The sequence below is a fragment of the Ovis aries genome, chromosome 11 (assembly GCF_016772045.2).
Source record: "Ovis aries strain OAR_USU_Benz2616 breed Rambouillet chromosome 11, ARS-UI_Ramb_v3.0, whole genome shotgun sequence".
In the NCBI taxonomy this organism is placed as follows: domain Eukaryota; kingdom Metazoa; phylum Chordata; class Mammalia; order Artiodactyla; family Bovidae; genus Ovis; species Ovis aries.
In genome coordinates this window covers 43,601,650-43,620,521 of record NC_056064.1, presented here as the reverse complement: position 1 = coordinate 43,620,521, position 18,872 = coordinate 43,601,650, and the positions used below count along the sequence as shown (strand labels likewise).

Below are 18,872 nucleotides of genomic sequence, written 5' to 3'. Positions count from 1 at the left end.
GCACAGGTATCCTAGCACTTAGAAATGACCATGATCTTGGAGCTTCTATGGATATTTAAACTGCCTCCCAGTTTACAGCCTCCCTCGCTTACAGCATCCTTGCCTGGCTGCCCCTACTTGAACACCTTCATTGGTGGGGAGCTCATTACTTTGAGAAGCAACATGTACTAGCTGTACCACACCCTTTTGTCCTCCCTGCAGCGGCTCTAGAACCGAGGCAAGAGCTCCTGTCTCCTGCGCTCTGGTCCTTGCTCTTCATTCCCATGAGTGAGGGGCACTGAAGCACCCAAACAGGCAGATATGACTGGGAGCTGTCTTGTTCTCTCCAGTGAAGTAGTCTTTAAGCCAACTATTCCAGCCTCTTCTAAGAACTTTCAAAAAATCTTGATGCTACAATCCGGTGTACAACTTATCTATCCCAGTGTTGAGTTCTAGTTTTTATAAACTGTGTTTTCATATTATCTAAAGGGATAGTATAGGAGAAGGCAATGGCACCCCACTCCAGTACTCTTGCCTGGAAAATCCCATGGACGGAGGAGCCTGGTAGGCTGCAGTCCATGGGGTTGCTAAGAGTCAGACACGACTGAGCAACTTCACTTTCACTTTTCACTTTCATGCATTGGAGAAGGAAATGGCAACCCACTCCAGTGTTCTTGCTTGGAGAATCCCAGGAACGGGGGAGCCCTATGGGCTGCCGTCTATGGGGTCGCATAGAGTCGGACATGACTGAAGTGACTTAGCAGCAGCAGCAAAGGGATAGTATAAGAGACTTTAATAGGATCCAGATGTTTGTGATAGCCATCTAGCAACTCTATCAAAAAGAGAAAGTTGTCTGGGTATAACTTGTTTTTAGTGGACTCATGTGGGCACCTAGTGGCCATCACGTTAGGTAACTGGTGAGACTTGCATGAGCCCTCTGAATTTTGTTAACAGTTGTTACACTCAACTGACTTTTAAAAATTGATACTTGTGTTCCATTCTAGTCTCTGGCAACCTTCTGTTTGTAATGTTTTCTCAAAGATTATTGATAATGAAGTTTCTCCGGTATAATTTGCTCGAACCAGATCACTTGAATTAAATCAAAGGGGCTCAAGTCTGATCAACCACAAGCTGAGAGTAATATCCTAGGTTGGTGGTGGCTCAGCTGCCCTTACCATTCTGGGCATCATATGTACTATTCACCTATTATGACCTTGACATCTTTGGGGGGGTGTTTGGATGGCATGAGGGATGATGGCCCACTCTTTGGGTCACTGTAGCTTAGTGGTTAGGTGCTTGCCTGGATTCAGACAGGCCTGAGTCATGTCAGATTTCACCTCAGCCACTAATGAGCAGTATGACTTGGCAACTTACCTAACCTTGCCAAGCATCAGTTCCCTCATCTGTGAAATGAGTGTCTCACTTGAGGATTAAATGAAGCCTCTAATGAAGCTTGGCTCTTGGTAACCATTTCTTCCATATGGCCGTTATTATTCTCTTAAAGAGTTTGCTGGGTGGAGCTCCTGAGCACACAGGAACCTAGAGAGAAAGTAAATATTTGGCCTCCCAGGGCAAGGCAGAAACACTGGGTACCCTGGACCCGTCCCCTGTTTCAGAAGGAAAGGCTGGGCACTCCTTGAGGGCCAGAGAGGAGTACTTTGACCTTTGGCCTAGTGAGAACAAGAGAGAACATTCCCCTCCTTTGTGTCCAGTTGTCTTAGGCAGGAAGTAGGAATGAAAAAAAGACACCTGTCTGCTTTATGACTTGAGAGAGGGCTCCAAGGCTTATCCTAGTTATCATGGTTGACAAGAAATAGAGGAGGGCCGGGGCTCCAGAAGAGAGAAGGAGGTGGAAGGGGGAACACCTGCTCTTAGAAAAGCAGGGCAGGGTCCTGCTCCCCTGGATAGAAGGCCAAAAGGGCTTGGAGACTTCCTCAACCTGTCCCCTATCCCCACCCTCACGATGATGGCTTCCTGAGAGCTGACTGCTCCTGCATTGGGCGGTGGGGCTTAGCAGGAGGCAGGCAGGCAGGTAACTAGAGCTGAGATTCCTCTTCCATTCCTGAGCTGCTGCTGCACTCAGCAAATATAGTGCCAGGAATAGAGGAGTACACAGGGGTTCTGCTGGAGGTCTTGACCTCGGTGGTCAGATTAGGCCAAGATCTAGTTGAAGCTCTTTGCAGGAGGAGGGGGAGTTTCTGTGATTGTGTGGGAAATAAGTGAGGTGGAGTGTGGAGTGGGAGTAAAGAAGGTCTAGAGAATTTAAAAGGGTGATCTTCCCTGATTGCCTTTCATCCTAGTAGGAATAATAGGATGGGTGGCTGGGGATGGGAGGGTCAGGAGGCTGGGATCTCAGGCTGAAATAGCTTTTGCTATGTACCTAGCTGTTACCTGCTAGGTAAGCAGGTAAGATCTTGAGAGATGGAGGGAAGGTGTCCTTAAGACCACATTGGGGACCTGGCCTACAGTGAGGTCCTGAGTCATGTCTGCATTTATTTTTCTCTCCTAGCATCACCACGCTTCCCAGTATCTTGGATGGAGGAGAGTAACACAAGCTCTCAGCATCCATGACTGCCTGGTGCCATCCTCACTCCATCCCGTCATGGGGCAAGGGTGGAGCAGGTTGGCCACAGCCACAGTGGGGCATCAGTTTTGCTTGCGGTCTGCTGGCAGGTGGCCAGCACCATGAAACTGCCCAGCCTTGGGCACTGTGTGGGCTGTGGAGGCCTCCACCTGCTTAGCCCCTCTCCAGGTTCCCTGATAGTTTGGCGACTAAGGTCCATCTAGTCAAGGCTATGGTTTTTCCTGTGGTCATGTATGGATGTGAGAGTTGGACTGTGAAGAAGGCTGGGCGCCGAAGAATTGATGCTTTTGAACTGTGGTGTTGGAGAAGACTCTTGAGAGTCCCTTGGACTGCAAGGAGATCCAACCAGTCCATTCTGAAGGAGATCAACCCTGGGATTTCTTTGGAAGGAATGATGCTAAAACTGAAGCTCCAGTACTTTGGCCACCTCATGCGAAGAGTTGACTCATTGGAAAAGACTCTGATGCTGGGAGGGATTGGGGGCAGGAGGAGAAGGGTACGACCGAGGATGAGATGGCTGGATGGCATCACGGACTCGATGGACGTGAGTCTGAGTGAACTCCGGGAGATGGTGATGGACAAGGAGGCCTGGCGTGCTGCAATTCATGTGGTCTCAAAGAGTCGGACATGACTGAGCAACTGAACTGAACTGACTGACTGATAGTTTGGCTGTCAGAGCTGAGCCACAGTGGTCTCAGCCACTCAGCAGATGGCTCCTTCCAGGGCCTGTGTGGACTGCGGCTGTTGCTGTCTCCCAGTGTCCTGTGGGACTTGGCTGGTGGAGCCCTAGGGGGCCTAGGTGTTCTGGAGCAGCTGTATGTCAGCCACACCAGCTGGCCCCCCCTGCACCCAGACTTTTCCTTCACCCCGTGCTCTCTACTCTGTCTAGACCTCTCAGAACCTGCTTGCCAGCCTGGACCCCTGCAGCCTGTGGAGCCTGGGAAACTGGGGCAGCCAGACCTGAGCCACAACCCAGCTGAGCTGGGCACCGCTGGGGTCAGGAGCCTCTTCCACCTGTGCTGGCAGAGCTGGCTGGGAACCAGCACAGCAAGTCAGGGGTGCAGCCCTGGCCCCCATGCCAGCCTGGAAGTGCTCCCTGGCTGGGACTGACATTAGTCAGCTGGAGGCCGAGGCCTTTGTAGCCCCGTGAGCACTGGGTCTCCTCTCTATTGTAGGCAACCGACTGCAGCATCTCAAGTTCAAGATATGATGGGCATTTGGACAGCAGGCATGATGCTGCTGCTGCTGCCTCAAACCCCTGAGTATGTGACTGTGGCCTGCAACGGGCCGTTGGGAACCTGGATGACCTGTGGCACTTGTGTGTAGCCAGCCTGGGTTACTTGACTTGTAGCCCTGGGCAGCTGATGGGGTGGTGCTGAGCAGTGTGGATTCCCAGCTGGGCTGGTCACTGTGGCTGTGACCGTGGTTATGGTTGAGTGCAAGTGCAGGCGAGGCCCTGGGAGAACCAGAGAGCAGGGGAGCCCTCAAGAGGCAGCTGAGGGAGGGAGAGAAGATGGAGCTGTGCTAAAGGAAAAGGGATGGTCCTTCGAGGTCTTTGGGGCTCAGTTGTCTGCCCAGGCAGGTTGGAGGAGCGGTGGGAGGGGAGAGAGAAATGGCTGTGTTCAACTCTCAGGGCCTAGGACCGACCACCCCTCCCTATTTACCCCTGATCTAGCATAATGCTCTCATCTTTCCCAGCCCTGGGAAGAGCAGTCTGGCCTCTAGTCCTCAACACCTCTTTGGGGAAGAGGGAACTAAAAGGTAGAAAGACCAGAGGGAACGGGTGGGATGGGTACAGTCAAAGTTGCTCAGTCGTGTCCCACTCTTTGCGACCCCATGGACTGTAGCCCACTAGGCTCCTCTATCCATGGAATGCTCCAGGCAAGAATACTGGAGTGGGTTGCCATTCCCTTCTCCAGGGGATCTTCCTGACCCAGGGATCGAACCCAGGCCTCCTGCATTGCAGGCAGATTCTTAACCATCTGAGCTACCAGGGAAGCCCTATAAGGAAAGCATTCATCTTTGTCTCCTTTCTCTTGCTCACACATGTTCCTGGCCTCTGCTGCTGGGGACTTGATCAGAAGCTGGTTGCAAAAATTATGATGGAGGTTGGGTGGGTAAGGGTATTGTTCCCATGGGCACAAGCCAGGCAGGCTTCTAGAACTATTTTGTGGACATACACTGATCCCAGTTCTCAGCACTTTGCTCCTTCCTGATGGCTGTGCATTTTGACTCATTTGAATCGGGGATAGCTGAGGAGATTGGAAAAAGAAAAACAGTTGGAAAGTTGATGCTGTAGTATGTGCCTGTATTGTGTGTGTGCATGTGTGCCTGTATTTTGGTAAAAACTTGCCTCATGTGGTGGGAGGGGGTAGGAAGGGTAGGCAAAATAACAAGATGTGAAAAGTGTTTTGTTGTCCAGCTTTCACTGGCTGATTGGGAATTTTAAATTTCTATCTTCAGAAATGCTACTTGAACATAAGCTCCTCCCTTCCCCAGGGAAGAAACACACCTTACAAAAGGACCTTACAAAAGTGCTTACAGAGTCTTCAATATTAGAAGATGAATTTGTATGTTGCAGGGTGGTAGATGGGGTGCAGGAAGATTAGGTGGGGGTGGCTGTGTGGTGACAATCCCAGAGTGCCTCAAACTTTTGCTCATTTGTTCAACGAAGTTACCGAGACGACATAGTGGTAACACGTTTTGTTCATTTACTTATCTATTTGGCACACATCTGAATGCATCTCGTCTACCTGGCCCTGTCGATATAATAGTAGGCAGAAACCAGACATTGTCCGTGCCATAATGGAGCTCACAATCTAGTGTTAATCTAGTCATCAATAGACAAGTCACAAATATACAATCGCTAATGTACTGAGTCAAGGGAGAGGTGCCTGATGGTTATGAGAACAAGATAGGGATCTGAGAACAAACAAGTCCAAAGAAAAAGTGGGGGAGACCAGTCGGAAGCCTGATGCAGCTAAACTGAAAAAAGTGTAGCTTGGGCTAGAGTCGGAGCACTAGCGCTGGAGGGATGGACTGCTTGAGATGACCCATATTTCCTCGTCAGGTCTCTCAGGGGACAGAAGAAAGGCAAATCAAGACCAAAGTTGTCTACAAGTGGCTCTGAGCAGACCCTCTTACTCTAAACCTAAAACAGAAGCAGAGGGATTTCGTGTGTGTGATTTCCTCTGTGTGTGTGTGTGTGTGTGTTGTGTACACCATTCACTGAACCCCTACTGTGTGCTGGGACCAACACGGTGACGTCGATGTCATTCCAGTTTCCCAGATGAATCTTGGGAAGTATAGCAGATATGTTGAAAGTCACAGAGTTGCATTAGAGTTGGAGCCCAGGTTTAGCTGTATTCAAAGGCTAGTTCGCTTACTATTCCTTCCTCTACTCTAGTTTTCAGTTTTGCAGCTATAAGAAAGGACCCTGAGGCTCCCTCGGCAGAAAGAAAAACGGAATCCTGCAGCTACAATACTTTCTTCAGTCCAGAACTAGAGAGTGAGAGCTTTGTTTCCCGACGGAAGCCGGGGGGGGGCGGGGAATAAAAACCGCGAGACCCGGAAGTTGCGCGTCGCATCCTCGCGCCGGCTTTTCCCTGGCCGCCGGGTGAGGCTGCGGCGGACTGCCCTTCCTCAAGATGGCGTCGAAGATGGGTTCGCGACGGTGGATGTTGCAGCTGATCATGCAGTTGGGTTCTGTGTTGCTCACACGCTGCCCCTTCTGGGGCTGCTTCAGCCAGCTCATGCTGTATGCTGAGAGGGCCGAGGCGCGCCGGTGAGCGGGTCCGTGCGGTCGCCGAATGTGGTGGGGGCGGTCCGGCCCGTCCTAAGAATGGGGGTGCGGTGAGGTGGGGAAGAAGTTGTGGCCTAGAAGTTGGGACCCTTGGACTGGAAGGAACTGGGACCTCGGACTTGTTAGGGACTGTGGTCTGGAGCATGGTGGGCATCGAGCTTAGTGCGGGGGTCCTAGCCATGAGAGGGGGCTCAGGTTTGGAGAAGCAGTGGAGCTTGCGGGAACCCGAGGAGTCTCAAGACTCTTCTTCCCGCTTCATCCTTTGCTTCCCTCTGTCCTCGTTCCTTCCCCCTTCCCTACTCGCAGGAAGCCCGACATCCCAGTACCCTACCTGTACTTCGACATGGGGGCAGCCGTGCTGTGCGCTAGCTTCATGTCCTTTGGAGTGAAGCGGCGCTGGTTCGCGCTGGGGGCCGCACTCCAGCTTGCCATTAGCACCTATGCCGCCTACATCGGGGGCTACGTCCACTACGGGGACTGGCTGAAGGTGAGCACCTCGCCCCTAGGTGGGATTTGGCTGTAGTGCTGGGGAAGCCGGTGCCTGGGACAGCTGGACATTGCCTCTTATTAGCCAGGAGCACAGTGCGAAGCCTGGGAAGGTTGAACCCCTTGATTTGTAGCGGTTATTACAGACCACAAGAACGGAAGGACCTTAGAGACCAGCAAACCTCCCCCTCAGAGTGCAGAAATTGAGGTCCAGAGATGGGAAACAGACTTTCCAAAATTACACCGCAGTTAGCATTACAGGTGGGACCAGAACCCAGGTCACCTGGTTCCCAGAACTCTACACCATTAGTTATCAGAACCAGGGAGAAAGGAACCTTAGAGAGTACCTAGTCCACCCATCACATTTTATGAAATTTATCTAATCCGAGGGCAGCATTCAATCCTGTAGATTCCAGGACTTGTGCCAGGCACTACAGGCTTGGAGATGGGCCTGGACCAAGGCATTACTGGCAAGGAATGGACTGGCAGTCAATTAGGGGAGGCAGGTGTGAGAATAGCTACTGGACAGTGAGATCATTGGTTAGTTTGGGGAACAAAGTATACCCTATGGCAGAAAGAATATTGAACTTTGAATGTGCAGACCTAGGGATGGGGAGAGGGGCAACACTTGGTATCTGGGTTCTGCCACTTTCTGTAGGACCTTGGACAAGTTTATTAACCCCTCTGGGCCTCAATTTCCACTTCTGATAAAAAGAATTATCTTTCTCTGCTCTACCTGCTCATGGTAATGGTAAGAGGGTTCATCAGATGAACCAGGATGTGTAGAGATGGGCAGTTCTGTGCTCCGAGCAGCCAGGAGAAGTGCAATGCCTTCAGTTTCTGATCGGGGTCCCCTCGCCTTGGCCTAGGTCCGTATGTACTCACGTACAGTTGCCATCATCGGTGGCTTTCTTGTGCTGGCCAGCGGTGCTGGGGAGCTGTACCGTCGGAAACCCCGCAGCCGTTCCCTCCAGTCCACCGGCCAGGTCTTCCTGGGCATCTACCTCGTCTGTGTGGTAGGTTGGGGGATTGTTGACTGGAGGTGCTTTACTGGGAGTGAGCTGTGAACTGATGCCTGGTGCCTGGCAGAACCCAGGGAGGTGGACAGAACGAGGCTTGCATGTAGTTCCTGAGGGCTTGACTCCCAGCAGTTGCCCCCTCCAGCTTCTGGGCCTTGGGAGCCTTTCAAGTGCCTGAGACCTGGCTGAGAGTCCCTTCTTCCAACATTATTGCTACCAGGGAGAGAAGAGGGTGAATTGACCATTCAGTCCCAAGCCTGAGAGCCAGGAGGACAAGAGGGACTGGGCCTCTCATGGCTTCACCCCCCAGAGGACTGAGAGAGGGAACAAAGGAGAGGTTTGGTAGAGTTCAGGTCCCACCTGGGGCTTTGCCACTTAGAGCTGATGGGGCTGCCTGGCAGAGCCAGTTACATTCTCCCTGGTGCTGGGAGTGGGGCCAGTGTGGAAGGGAATGTCAGTGGGCCTCAGGTCACTTAGCTTCATCTTAGATACAGAGCACCATCTCCCATGTGCAGAGCTCTGTATTCAGAGGTGAGAGCCCCAGCCTGACTGTGGACCCTCTTTCCTTCTGAGCCCCCAGGGTCAGGAGAGACAGAGACCCTGGCCTCACGGAGCTCCCTCGTCTGAGGGGAGACACAGGTCTTACTTTCAGAAAGCCCCAAGTCTGAGAGGGGAGTCCAAAGCCCACCTGGTAGGGGCTGGCTTGCATCTCAGGGGTGGCCTTCCCAGAATAGGCTTCTTAGCCTATTCGGAGCCTCAGAGGACGGTGTGTCTCTAGGCCTACTCACTGCAGCACAGCAAGGAGGACCGGCTGGCGTATCTGAACCATCTCCCGGGCGGGGAGCTGATGGTCCAGCTCTTCTTCGTGCTCTATGGCGTCCTGGCCCTGGCCTTCCTGTCGGGCTACTACGTGACCCTGGCTGCCCAGATTTTGGCTGTCCTGCTGCCCCCGGTCATGCTGCTCATTGACGGCAATGTGGCCTACTGGCACAACACGCGACGCGTTGAATTCTGGAACCAGATGAAGCTCCTTGGAGAGAGTGTGGGCATCTTCGGGGCCGCTGTCATCCTGGCCACTGACGGCTGAGTTGTGCAGCGCGAGTCTGAGAATTGGGTGCAGGGAGCCACTGAAGGCCACCCTCCATTCCTCCTTGCTGGCCCAGTTATGTTTATTTATGCTTTTTGGTCTGTTGTTTGATCCTTTGCGTTATGTGCATGTGTGTGTGTGTGTGTATGTTGGCAAGAGGCAGGTCTCTTCCCCAGTTCCTGGGCTCAGGCCTTGGTGGGGTGGGAGCCCTGATGACTCTGCCCTACGGGTTTCCTTTTCCTGTTTGTTCTGAGGAGAGCTGAGGCCAGCTGTTCTCCTGGGTCTCCTGTCCCAGGAAACGGAGTAAGGCAGGGCTGTGGGGGCAGGGGTTGAGGGCAGGGGACACTGAGAGTGGGAGACAGAGGGAGGAAGACCAAGAACCGGAAGTGAGCCAGTGTGAAAGATCCCTCTTTGAGCCTGGCAGATGCAGCTAGGCTCTGCAGTGCTCTTCTGAGACTGACACCGAGTATTGACACATGGATCAGGCCCAGGTGGAGTAGAGGGGCTGGGCACTACGGAAGTTGTGGGCTCTCAGGGTGTGCCAGGAGCAGACACAGCACTAGCTGTCACCCACCTCAAGGGCAGAGCAGGCCCCAGTCTACTCTGGAGTGTGCAGGGGTGGGGCAGGCAGGGGCCAACTTCCTGCCTCTGGCCTTCTGTTTCCAGCTCCGTGGTTGGCCTGCTGTGGGTGAGTGCCCTCCCAAACACCAGACCACACAGTCCTCCAAAATTAAACATTTTATATAGACGTTCGGCTTTGCTTCTCTGTTCTCCCCACGGGGCACTTTGCCATTGGCTGGGATTGCTCTTGGGTTTCTTGAAAGCCCATACTCGGGTAAGCCCCACCTTGACCCGCCCATGACCTTGCTCCTGTCCTGAGAGTCCCCACTGGGCTCTCTCTTCAAGTCTGCAAATGCTCCCTGCAGTACACGCTTCGACCTTTCACTCAGTCCCTCTCGTGGCTTGTCTTTTCCTCCCCATTTGATGCCAGCTCTTTTGAGAGAAATCTTTGGCGAGGGCAGCTAGAGGGAGAGGACTGATTAAGGGTCCACTCTGAGGCCGAGGAATTTTCATTTCACAGATGAGGAAATGGAGGCTCAGAGAAGATTAAGCTGCTAGCCTGAAGCCACAGATCTGGATTCCAGGCCAGGTCTGATTAAAGCCTACACCAAGCTGTTTGCTCAACACCACCCCTCTCCTCAGGGAAGACAGGCTGCTCTAGGGGGGTTGGTCTCAACAGCCCCTGGTCCCTCCCTACACATCCACACACCTCCTGACAGAAAGTAGCCTCAGCCCTGGCACATCATAGGGGTCAGAAATGTTGAATGCAGCCTCAGGCTTTGGACTTTCACCTGTCTGAAATGTCCTGCTCCTGCAAAGATGGAGACACAACTCCAGAGGGGCCGAGGGGAAGACCTCTGAGTCTGGGCTTGGCTCTGAGCCCTGCCTGGTAAGGGAGATGGGGCTGCTGTCAGTCCGGTTTGTGGAATGGAAGATGTTTCCTAACTGAGGGATAGGTGAGCCCCTCTGGGGGCTGCTGACAGTTGGCTGAGGGAGGTCTCGGGGCCTTGGCCTCATTTAGCTCCTCTCTTCCTCTAGGAGTCCCCTGGTTCCCCATCCCTCAAGATGTTGCTCCCAGAGGGTCAATGCTAATTTCAAGTGTGAGCTGACTTTCAGACAAGTACTTGCATTTTAATCAAGGCCTCCCGAGATGTTTCAAGACCCAAAGGAATTAAAATGAATGGTGGACTATAAGGCAGATATGGGTGATATTTTGGGCAAGGAAGCCTCAAAACAGCACAGTGGTCAAAGATACTGGCCCACCCTCAGCCTTGAGTAGAGCCCTTAAAGGCAAGCCCTCCTCCCTCCAAATTCCTAGACTGAAAATTCAGGGCCATCTGGTTGTGGCTTTGGAGCAAGTAGGGGGTCTTGGGCAGGCCCTTTTCCTTCCTGTGCTTGTCCTCCGTTGGGTGCCCTTCTCTGGGCAGGGTAGAGTAACGGCTGCTGCTTCCCCTGCAGTTCACTCAGCCAGCATGCCTGGTCCGGCCTGTGGCTGCCTTGGGTCTCCTCCAGCAGGCATGGCCTTTAGTCCACACTGGCTGTCCCAGGGCCTGAAGGGCTGGTAGAGAGGGTCAGCTGCCTGGGTCAGAAGCTGGCTTGCAGAAGGAGTCTGGTATCCCCTTGGCATGGTTGACCAGCTCATAGGAGTCCCGAATATCGGCCAGGCCAAACCAGAAGAAGATCCACTGCTTGTTGGAGAAGCTGCCATCGCTGTGTTTGAAGTACCTGGTGGGGGTGGGAGATAGGTTTTAGGCAAGGCCAGGGCTCACTACTGGAGAAGGCAGTGGCACCCCACTCCAGTACTCTTGCCTGGAAAACCCCATGGACAGAGAAGCCTGGAAAGCTGCAGTCCATGGTGTCGCTGGGGGTCGGACACTACTGAGAGACTTCACTTTGACTTTTCACTTTCATGCATTGGAGAAGGAAATGGCAACCCACTCCAGTGTTCTTGCCTGGAGAATCCCAGGGACGGGGAGCCTGGTGGGCTGCCGTCTGTGGGGTAGCACAGAGTCGGACACGACTGAAGCGACTTAGCAGCAGCAGCAGGGCTCACTACTCACTGGTTCATTTATTGAGAACCTACTACTGGCATACCACGTTTTGTGTTTCACTAAGGTGGCGCTAGTGGTAAAGAACCCGCCTGCGAGTGCAGGAGACATAAGAGTCCTGGGTTCAATCCCTGGGTCTGGAGGATCCCCTGGGGGAGGGTATGGCAGCCCACTCCAGTACTCTTGCCTGGAGAATCCTAAGGACAGAGGAGCCTGGCAGGCTGCCATCCATAGAGTTTCAAACAGTCAGACACGACTGAAGCAACTTAGCACATTGCGCTTTGCAGATACTGTGTTTTTTTACAAATCGAAGGTTTGTAAAGCAAACCTTGTGGAGCAAGTCTATCAGTGTCATTTTTCCAACAGACGTTTGCTCACTTCATGTCTCTGTTTCATTTTGGTAATTTTTGAAATATTTCAAACCCTCCACCAGCAAAAAGATGACTGTTCACTGAAGGCTCAAGTGATGGTTAGCAGTTTTTAGCAATAAAACTATTTTAAATTTGAGGTATGTACATTGTTTTTTTAGACATAATTGTATTTCACACTTAGGCTGCAATATAGTGTAAACATTCATATATACCAGGAAACCAAAAAATTCATGTGATTTGCTTCATTGCAATATTCACTTTATAGTGGAGGTCTGGAACCAAACTGGTAATATCTCTGGGGTATGCTTGTATGTGCTGAACACTCTGCTAGAACCTGAGGTTTGTAATCGGATTTTATTCTCATAGCACCGGCCAATAGCCTGGTGTTATGCTATTTTCACAGAGGAGCAGCCAAGGCTCAGAGAAGTTAGCTAACTAGCCAGAGTCACACAGCTAGGAGGGTTAGAGTGAGGCCGCCTTTTCCTCTCCACACTGCCTTGGCTGTGCAGCCGGAGGAGGGGTTCTTGTTCTGTTCTTGGTGCCCACAGAGCAGAGTAGTAGGGGAATGAGGAGATAACTGCAGAAGGAAAGAGAGGAGGGGGTGTCCCACTGGAGATGCAATGGGGTCAGAGCTTGACAACGGCCTGGACTAAAACGGTAAGGGGCTGAATTTCTCCAGACCCTAGGAGAGGCAGGCTGTGTCCCCGGTGCAGACTGTCTTCAAGGCATCTACCTTAACAGGACAAAGCAGAGTTAAGTGTGCTCTGCCTCTAGGGAAATCTCAGGCTCCATGTGTGGTCTGCTCCCTGGGGAATATGGGGCCACACTGATGTGCCGGCCATCTCTCATGGGGGAAAGGTGGCTAATAAAAGAAGGGGAAGCCCAGCCTTCCAGGCTGGTGGATTCCTGGCATGGCTGGTGAAAGGTGGAGAGGGAGCCAGGAAGGGCAGAACCTACCAGGGATTGATGGGGTTGGTGACCCGGGAGCGCCAGAAAAGCGTCTTCAGGTCCCGCCGCAGGCACTCCCACAGCATCTGGCCGGAGCCTTGGCCCTGGCGGCTGGAGCTCACCACAAACTTGTCTAGATACGGGGTCCCCCCCAGTACGGGCTCCGTGGTCAGAATGGCGGCCGCGTTGTACCTGGCGCAGCGGGGGAGAGGCAGGCTGGGACCTCTTCTTGACCCAAATCTCTCCGGCTTGTCCCGTGGCCCCTGCCCTCTGGGGCCTCAGGCTCACCCCTCAGAGAAGTAGACAGAGTGCAGCCTCGGGCGCAACGAGGCCAAGTAGTCGTCTCGGAGCTTTTTGCCGAAGCTAGCGTTGACCAGGTTCACGAGGCGGCGCTGGTCCAGGCTGTCCAAGCAACGCACTCGCAGCATCCGCTCGCCAGTCTTGAACAGCGTCCCCGAACCTGGGGGTGGGATGAAGGAGGAGCGGTTCGTTCAGCCCGAGATCCAGGTCCCCTCCACTCCTAAGTTTGCGCAGCCTGGTGGAGGTTCCAGATAGGAAGGTGGCTGGTGGGACAGTTACCTTCTTTGGGAGCTCTCCACGATAAGATGCTTCCTATGGTCTGTATAGAGTTGTCTGTGCTCTTCACTCAAGGAGATGCGTTTCCTAGGCAGTTCGTCCCTGGAGTTCCCCCGCCCCCTACCCCGCCCTCCCACTCACCTGTGGCTCCACCTACTTCCCCTAGTCCCGCCCATCCATGCCCACCCGGCTCCTGGCCCCGCCCACCTCTCCTGTGCTGCGTGTGTACTTAGTCGCTTAGTCGTTTTGGACTCTTTGCGACCCCTTGGAGGGAGACCACCAGGCTCCTCTGTTCATTGGGATTCTCCAGGCAAGAATACTGGAATGGGTTACCAGCCCTCTCCAGGGGATCTTCCGAACCCAGATCTCCCGCATTGCAGACGGATTCTTTACCGTCTGAGCCACTAGGGAAGCCCGAGAATATTGGAGTGGGTAGCCTATCCCTTGTGCAGCGTATCTTCCCGATCCAGGAATCGAACTGGGGTCTCCTGCCTTGCAGGCGGATTCTTTACCAGCTGAGCTACTCATTCCACTTGGGTCCGCTGGGTCTGTGGTTCCTCCCACCCCAGCCAAGTCCCGTCCACCTGCCTAGTTTCACCCAAGTTCCAGCCCAGGCAGGTCCACCTACTTGCAAACCTCCCCCAGGTTTGGCAAGGGCAGGAAGCCTTTACTGTGGCTTCTCCTGCCCCGCGCGCCCCCAAACCCGGCGCGCCCCTGCCCTCGCCCTCACCCTTGTTGCTGAAGAGCTCGGTGAGGAACATGCTGGCAGCGGTGATGACGGCGGAGGAGTGATGGGGCAGGCGACTGAGTATGTCCACGATGAGCCGAATCTGCTGGCGTTCTTTAGTGCTCACCCAGTCGGCATTGGTCACCAGGTCCAGGTCGGCGGGCAGGTTCACGTTACTCAGGACCTGTGTCCCGGACTAGGGGGTGAGCCTCCGACCTGCAGCCGCACCAGGACTGCGTCCCGCCCTACGGACCTCTCCTCACTTAACCCCTTTTCCCTTACTTCCTCCCGGAGTCCTCCACCAGGGAGGGCTCAGATCTGAACACCGTAGGCTGAATCCCTCCCTGACACTCCATTCCCGACCCATGCGGCTTCGAAGAGACTGACTCTGGGGCCCATAAGGGAGGCGTGCAGGGGCCGCAAGAGAGACACTCAGCGGAGGTGCGGAGGCGCAGGGACTGGAGCCCGAAAGGAAGAGACATACCTTGTGACTGCCGTCGTGCAGGCCGCCTGTGGTGTTGAGGAAGATGATTTTGGTGGGCCGCAGCGCCTTAGCCAGAGACGCGGTCACCTCCAGCGAGTCCAGGAGCACCGAGCGGCGCGCGGCGGTCTCCCCAATGGGACACAGGATGGGGATGCTTCCGGACTCCAGGCACCACTGGAGCAGATCGGTCTCCACAGAGACGATGCCACCGTAGCTGTGGGCCAGACGCGGGGCTCAAGGAGATCGCCTCCGGGCCCGCGGGGCTGGGGCTGCGCAGGCCGAGCGGCGTGATCCGAGGAGCCGGGACAGGCAGGGTCGGCACTCACCTGGCGTGAGGGGCTGGCTCAGCAGCGCTCAGCACAGACCCGCCGCCAAAAAAAGGCACGGCGGCTGCCGCATTGTGCCGCAGGGCGTCCACCAGCACCGTGCATCTCTGGGCGAGCTGTGCCTTGGCCTCCCAGAAGGAAAGACAGCCCGAGGGCGCCGTGGGAGCAGGCTGCCCCAAGACCACCAATGGCTTCATGTCCATGCGCTGCAGGAAGGCCAGGGCGAAGGCCAGACTGGATACTGCCTTCGGGCACTTGATCACCTCCTCCTCCACCTGCGGAGGCGTGGGCGTTCAGGGGGCACGACGCCCACCCTGACTCCTTCCTCACCTGCTCGTTCCTCCAGCCTGGTCCTCAGGGTCCCCTCTGAGGGGGAGTCCCCATCCTGCCCAGGAGTTATCAGACCCCATTTCTGGTCACCTGCGCCCACCTGCTCTGCCCTTTGCCCCATTGGGTCTTGCCATCATCCTCTTATCTCACACTAGCGTTAGTCGCTCGGCTGCTCCCTGCGACCTTGGACTCTAGGACACCTTAGGGGGAGGGGTGACACAGGCAGCTTCTCTCCAGGTTCCCCGATGGCCAACTGAACCCCTAACTGTGCCCAGGGTGGGAGGACTACTCTGGCGCATCTTATTCCACCGGCTGGAGACCCCAGACTCCTCACCGGGCTAGGAGCCAGGCTTTTCGAGGGCCGCGGCCTCTCCCAGTCCCGGGCGCTCGTTAGGGCTCAGTTGATCCCCTTCCTGGTTCCCCTCCCCGATCGACAGCCCGTCCTGCCAGACCCGGCGACACATCGGCACACAGCCCCCACCCACGGTCTGCGACCCAGCCAGACGCCGGGCTCGGCTCACCTCGATGACGGCGAAGGGCCTGTCGGCGCAGTGATGGCAGGCCTGGAACTGCGTGAGCCAGTGGTGCGCCTCCCCGGGACTGGCCCCGCACTGGTTCAGGAAGGTCTGGATGTCTCGCTGCACCAGCGAGCGGCCGGCGGGGGGCCCCGGGGAATCGGGGGGCACCGGGGGCGCGGGGGGCTGCGTCCACAACGGCTCCTCCGCTGCAGACGGATGGACGTCGTCCTTGGCTCCCTCGGCCTCCTCTCGGGCTAGCTGGGCCGGCCTCCAAGCCGTGCTGAGCCGGCGTCCCGGGCTGGTACCCCTGGTCGCCTGCCGCCGCGCGCCGCAGCTCAGCCTCCTGGTGCTCCCCGTGCCTCGGGGTCCCCGGAGCCTCCCGCCCACAGGCGCTGCCCAGAGGGCCCAGGCCATACGCACCGTCGCCATGACAACCAGACCGAATCGCCCCCCCACTAGTGACCGTCTGTCAGGAGCTCCTGCCTTCAGGGGCCTCTTAACCTGCCGCGGGGCGGGGCTGGGCCGTTCGGGGCGGGGCGACGACGGGGTAGGGGGCCGCGGGTCGGGCCATGGGTCAGAGGGCGGCGCTGACAGGATTCCCCGCCCCTGGAGGGGGGTGACGGAACCCACTAGCGAGAGTCACGAGGCCGAGATAAAGGGTGGCTGCGTGTCTAAGCTACTGCCAAGGCCGGTTTCAGAAGGGTTCAGGGGCCCCACAGGTGGCTCTGGCGCTCAGCGGGGTCTTGAACAACCAAGGAGGAGTCTGACTAGGGCAAGAGGGCAGAGCAGCCACCTGACTAAGGAAGGAGGCTTATGGGGCAAGAGTGAAAGCCCGGGGGTAGGGCAAGCCTCTGCCCCGTTTGAGCTCAAAGAAGATGGAATCACGTGGAGGTTACCAGGGTTTGCCAAACCCCAGCCACTGGGTGCCACCTTGAAGAATTTTGTCTTTGTGGATAAATTTTAAATTTATCCACATCAGGACTGTAACTAGAAAGCTGATGTCACTTGTAAGAAAGCCTTACAAATAAACAGGTTAAAAAATGTTATAAATTCCAGCTGGATAGTGTTGACTGCTTCTGTTGGAAACAAAGATGGTTAGGAAGGTAGAGATCCCATAGCAAGCTTGACGCTTCTTCCTTGGTAGAATAGCTGCTGACACATGCAGAACACCAGGCCCTATGCAAAGCACTTCACAAATAGTAACTCACTGAAGCCTTACAATGACTCCAGAATGGACACTTTTATTATACCCATTTTATAGATGAGGAGACTGAGGCACAGAAATGTGTGAGGGCCAAGGTCATTCAGTTCATTAGCAGTGGAGGTGGTCTTTGAGGCAAAGCAGTTTTGTTCCTGATTCATGTTATTAAGCAAGATGTGCAAAGGACTTGAAAACTTTCATAGGATGTGATTCATTATTGCTTAATACTGTATACGTGTGCTGCTTAAAAACACCCAGTGCGCAATCTGGTACACATCCTGCCCTCGGGGACACTATCCTCTGATGGGGTCCCACCCTCTGTCCTTATGGAGGGTGAAACCAACTGCAGAGGGGTGACAAATTGGCTGAGGTCACACAGCTTGTTAGTGTCACGGCCAGACCCTTGGCACCCTTGGGCCCCCCCCACCGCCCCACCCCTGCACAGCTCTGTGTTCCCTGTGCTGGAACTCAGGACTCCTGGGGCTTTGCTTGCGTGGGGAGCATAGTCTGGGTTCTTCTCTCCTGAGTACTGCAGAGGATGCCAGCTGAATGCACCAGTCCTTCCTGGGCCTCCCCCATTAAAAGACACTTTCCCGTGAACAGGTGCACGTTATACAAGCAGGCACACACGCACACAGCACAGTACATGCACGTACTGTCCCGGGCAGGAGACTCCTGTCAGCAGGAGACAGGAGCTGACCTCTGTGATTTCCGCTCACTTTTCCATTTCCCTGCTTCGAAATTCTGAGTTCCAACAGAGAGTGAAGCAATGAGAGGGAGGGTTTGTACACCTTGCCCTGTGGGGCCAACTCCAGGGCTGCCTTTCTCTTCTCTCCTTACTGCTGCCGCCCGCCCCCCACTTCCCAGAATCCACTGGGGCATCTTGATTTTCCTTCTTTCTGCTCTCAGAGAGCCCCACCCTCAAATGTGCTTTCCCTTCCTGGTCTCTCCATCCAAGCCCCTCCTCAGAGTGCCTCCTCAACACCTCCCTACTCAGTTTCCCGGTTCTGGGTCTCTCCTGCCTTTGCTGCTCTGGATCCCTGCCTCTGTCCTGGCCCCTCATCAATTCTTCCAGGTCTTTCCCCGCCAGCTGCAGTTGAGTCCTGCCTCTTGCCAACTCGGGGCCTTTGTGAGGGCAAGGATGACCTCTCTTTTCAGATTGGGCTCCCTGAGGGCAGGGTTGGTGTCTCTCTCTTCAGCTGGGGGGCTTCCCGAGGGCCCCAAGTAGCCAAGAGCATCCACCCCATTTCCCCTGGCTGGTGGGGCTCACCCTGGCTGGGGATCTCCTTCCCTCTTCTTGGGCTTCAGCCCAGAGGGCTGTGTCCGCAGACAGCCAATGGGACCCAGGAATACCCCAAGTAGATGATTAACTCCAGGCCAGATGACCCTGGGGTCACTATCCCTGGGGCAGGCCAGCCTATGGTTGGGAACCGACCCTGCCTTCTGGAGGAGACGTCTGTGGGTGTGTGGGGTCAGCACCCTCGCCTAACCCGCCCTCTGACCTGAAGGCCTGCAGGATCACTGTTGGTCTATGATTCCAGCTTGAATTTTGTTTTTCCCTCATTTTTCAGAGCAAGATCTGTTGTCAATGGGCTCAGAACTGGGCTCCTATCTTTTTTTTTTTAATATTTATTTATTTGACTGCGTAAGGCCTACTTGCAGCACATAGTATCTCTGTTACATCATGTGGGAGCATCACGTGGTGTTGTAGCATGGGGACTCAGTAGTTGCAGCAAGCTACACTTAGTTGCTACAAGGCATGTGGGATCTTAGTTCCCTGCCCAGGGATGCAACCTGCATCCCCTGCAATGCAAGGTGGATTCTT

At 54.9% G+C, this 18,872-nt stretch overlaps 2 protein-coding genes across 3 annotated transcripts; one reads left to right on the top strand and one right to left on the bottom strand.

Moving 5' to 3' along the window:
- Positions 1-6,143: 6,143 nt before the first annotated feature.
- On the top strand, positions 6,144-9,705 carry TMEM101 (transmembrane protein 101). Its single transcript, XM_004012975.6, has 4 exons — positions 6,144-6,347; positions 6,672-6,852; positions 7,721-7,867; positions 8,649-9,705. Exons 1-4 carry the CDS (start codon positions 6,211-6,213, stop codon positions 8,955-8,957), a joined length of 774 nt encoding a protein of 257 aa, XP_004013024.2. The 5' UTR covers positions 6,144-6,210; the 3' UTR covers positions 8,958-9,705.
- Positions 9,706-10,628: 923 nt separating this feature from the next.
- NAGS (N-acetylglutamate synthase) lies at positions 10,629-16,317 on the bottom strand. Of its 2 annotated transcripts, XM_027974449.2 has the most exons (7): positions 15,850-16,317; positions 14,999-15,273; positions 14,673-14,886; positions 14,192-14,372; positions 13,174-13,345; positions 12,895-13,077; positions 10,629-11,243 (listed from the first exon to the last, which is right to left on the bottom strand). In XM_027974449.2, exons 1-7 carry the CDS (start codon positions 16,273-16,275, stop codon positions 11,090-11,092), a joined length of 1,605 nt encoding a protein of 534 aa, XP_027830250.1. In that variant the 5' UTR covers positions 16,276-16,317; the 3' UTR covers positions 10,629-11,089. The 2 variants fall into 2 exon arrangements, with proteins under 2 accessions (XP_027830250.1, XP_060250903.1); XM_060394920.1 differs by lacking the exon at positions 12,895-13,077.
- Positions 16,318-18,872: the final 2,555 nt, after the last annotated feature.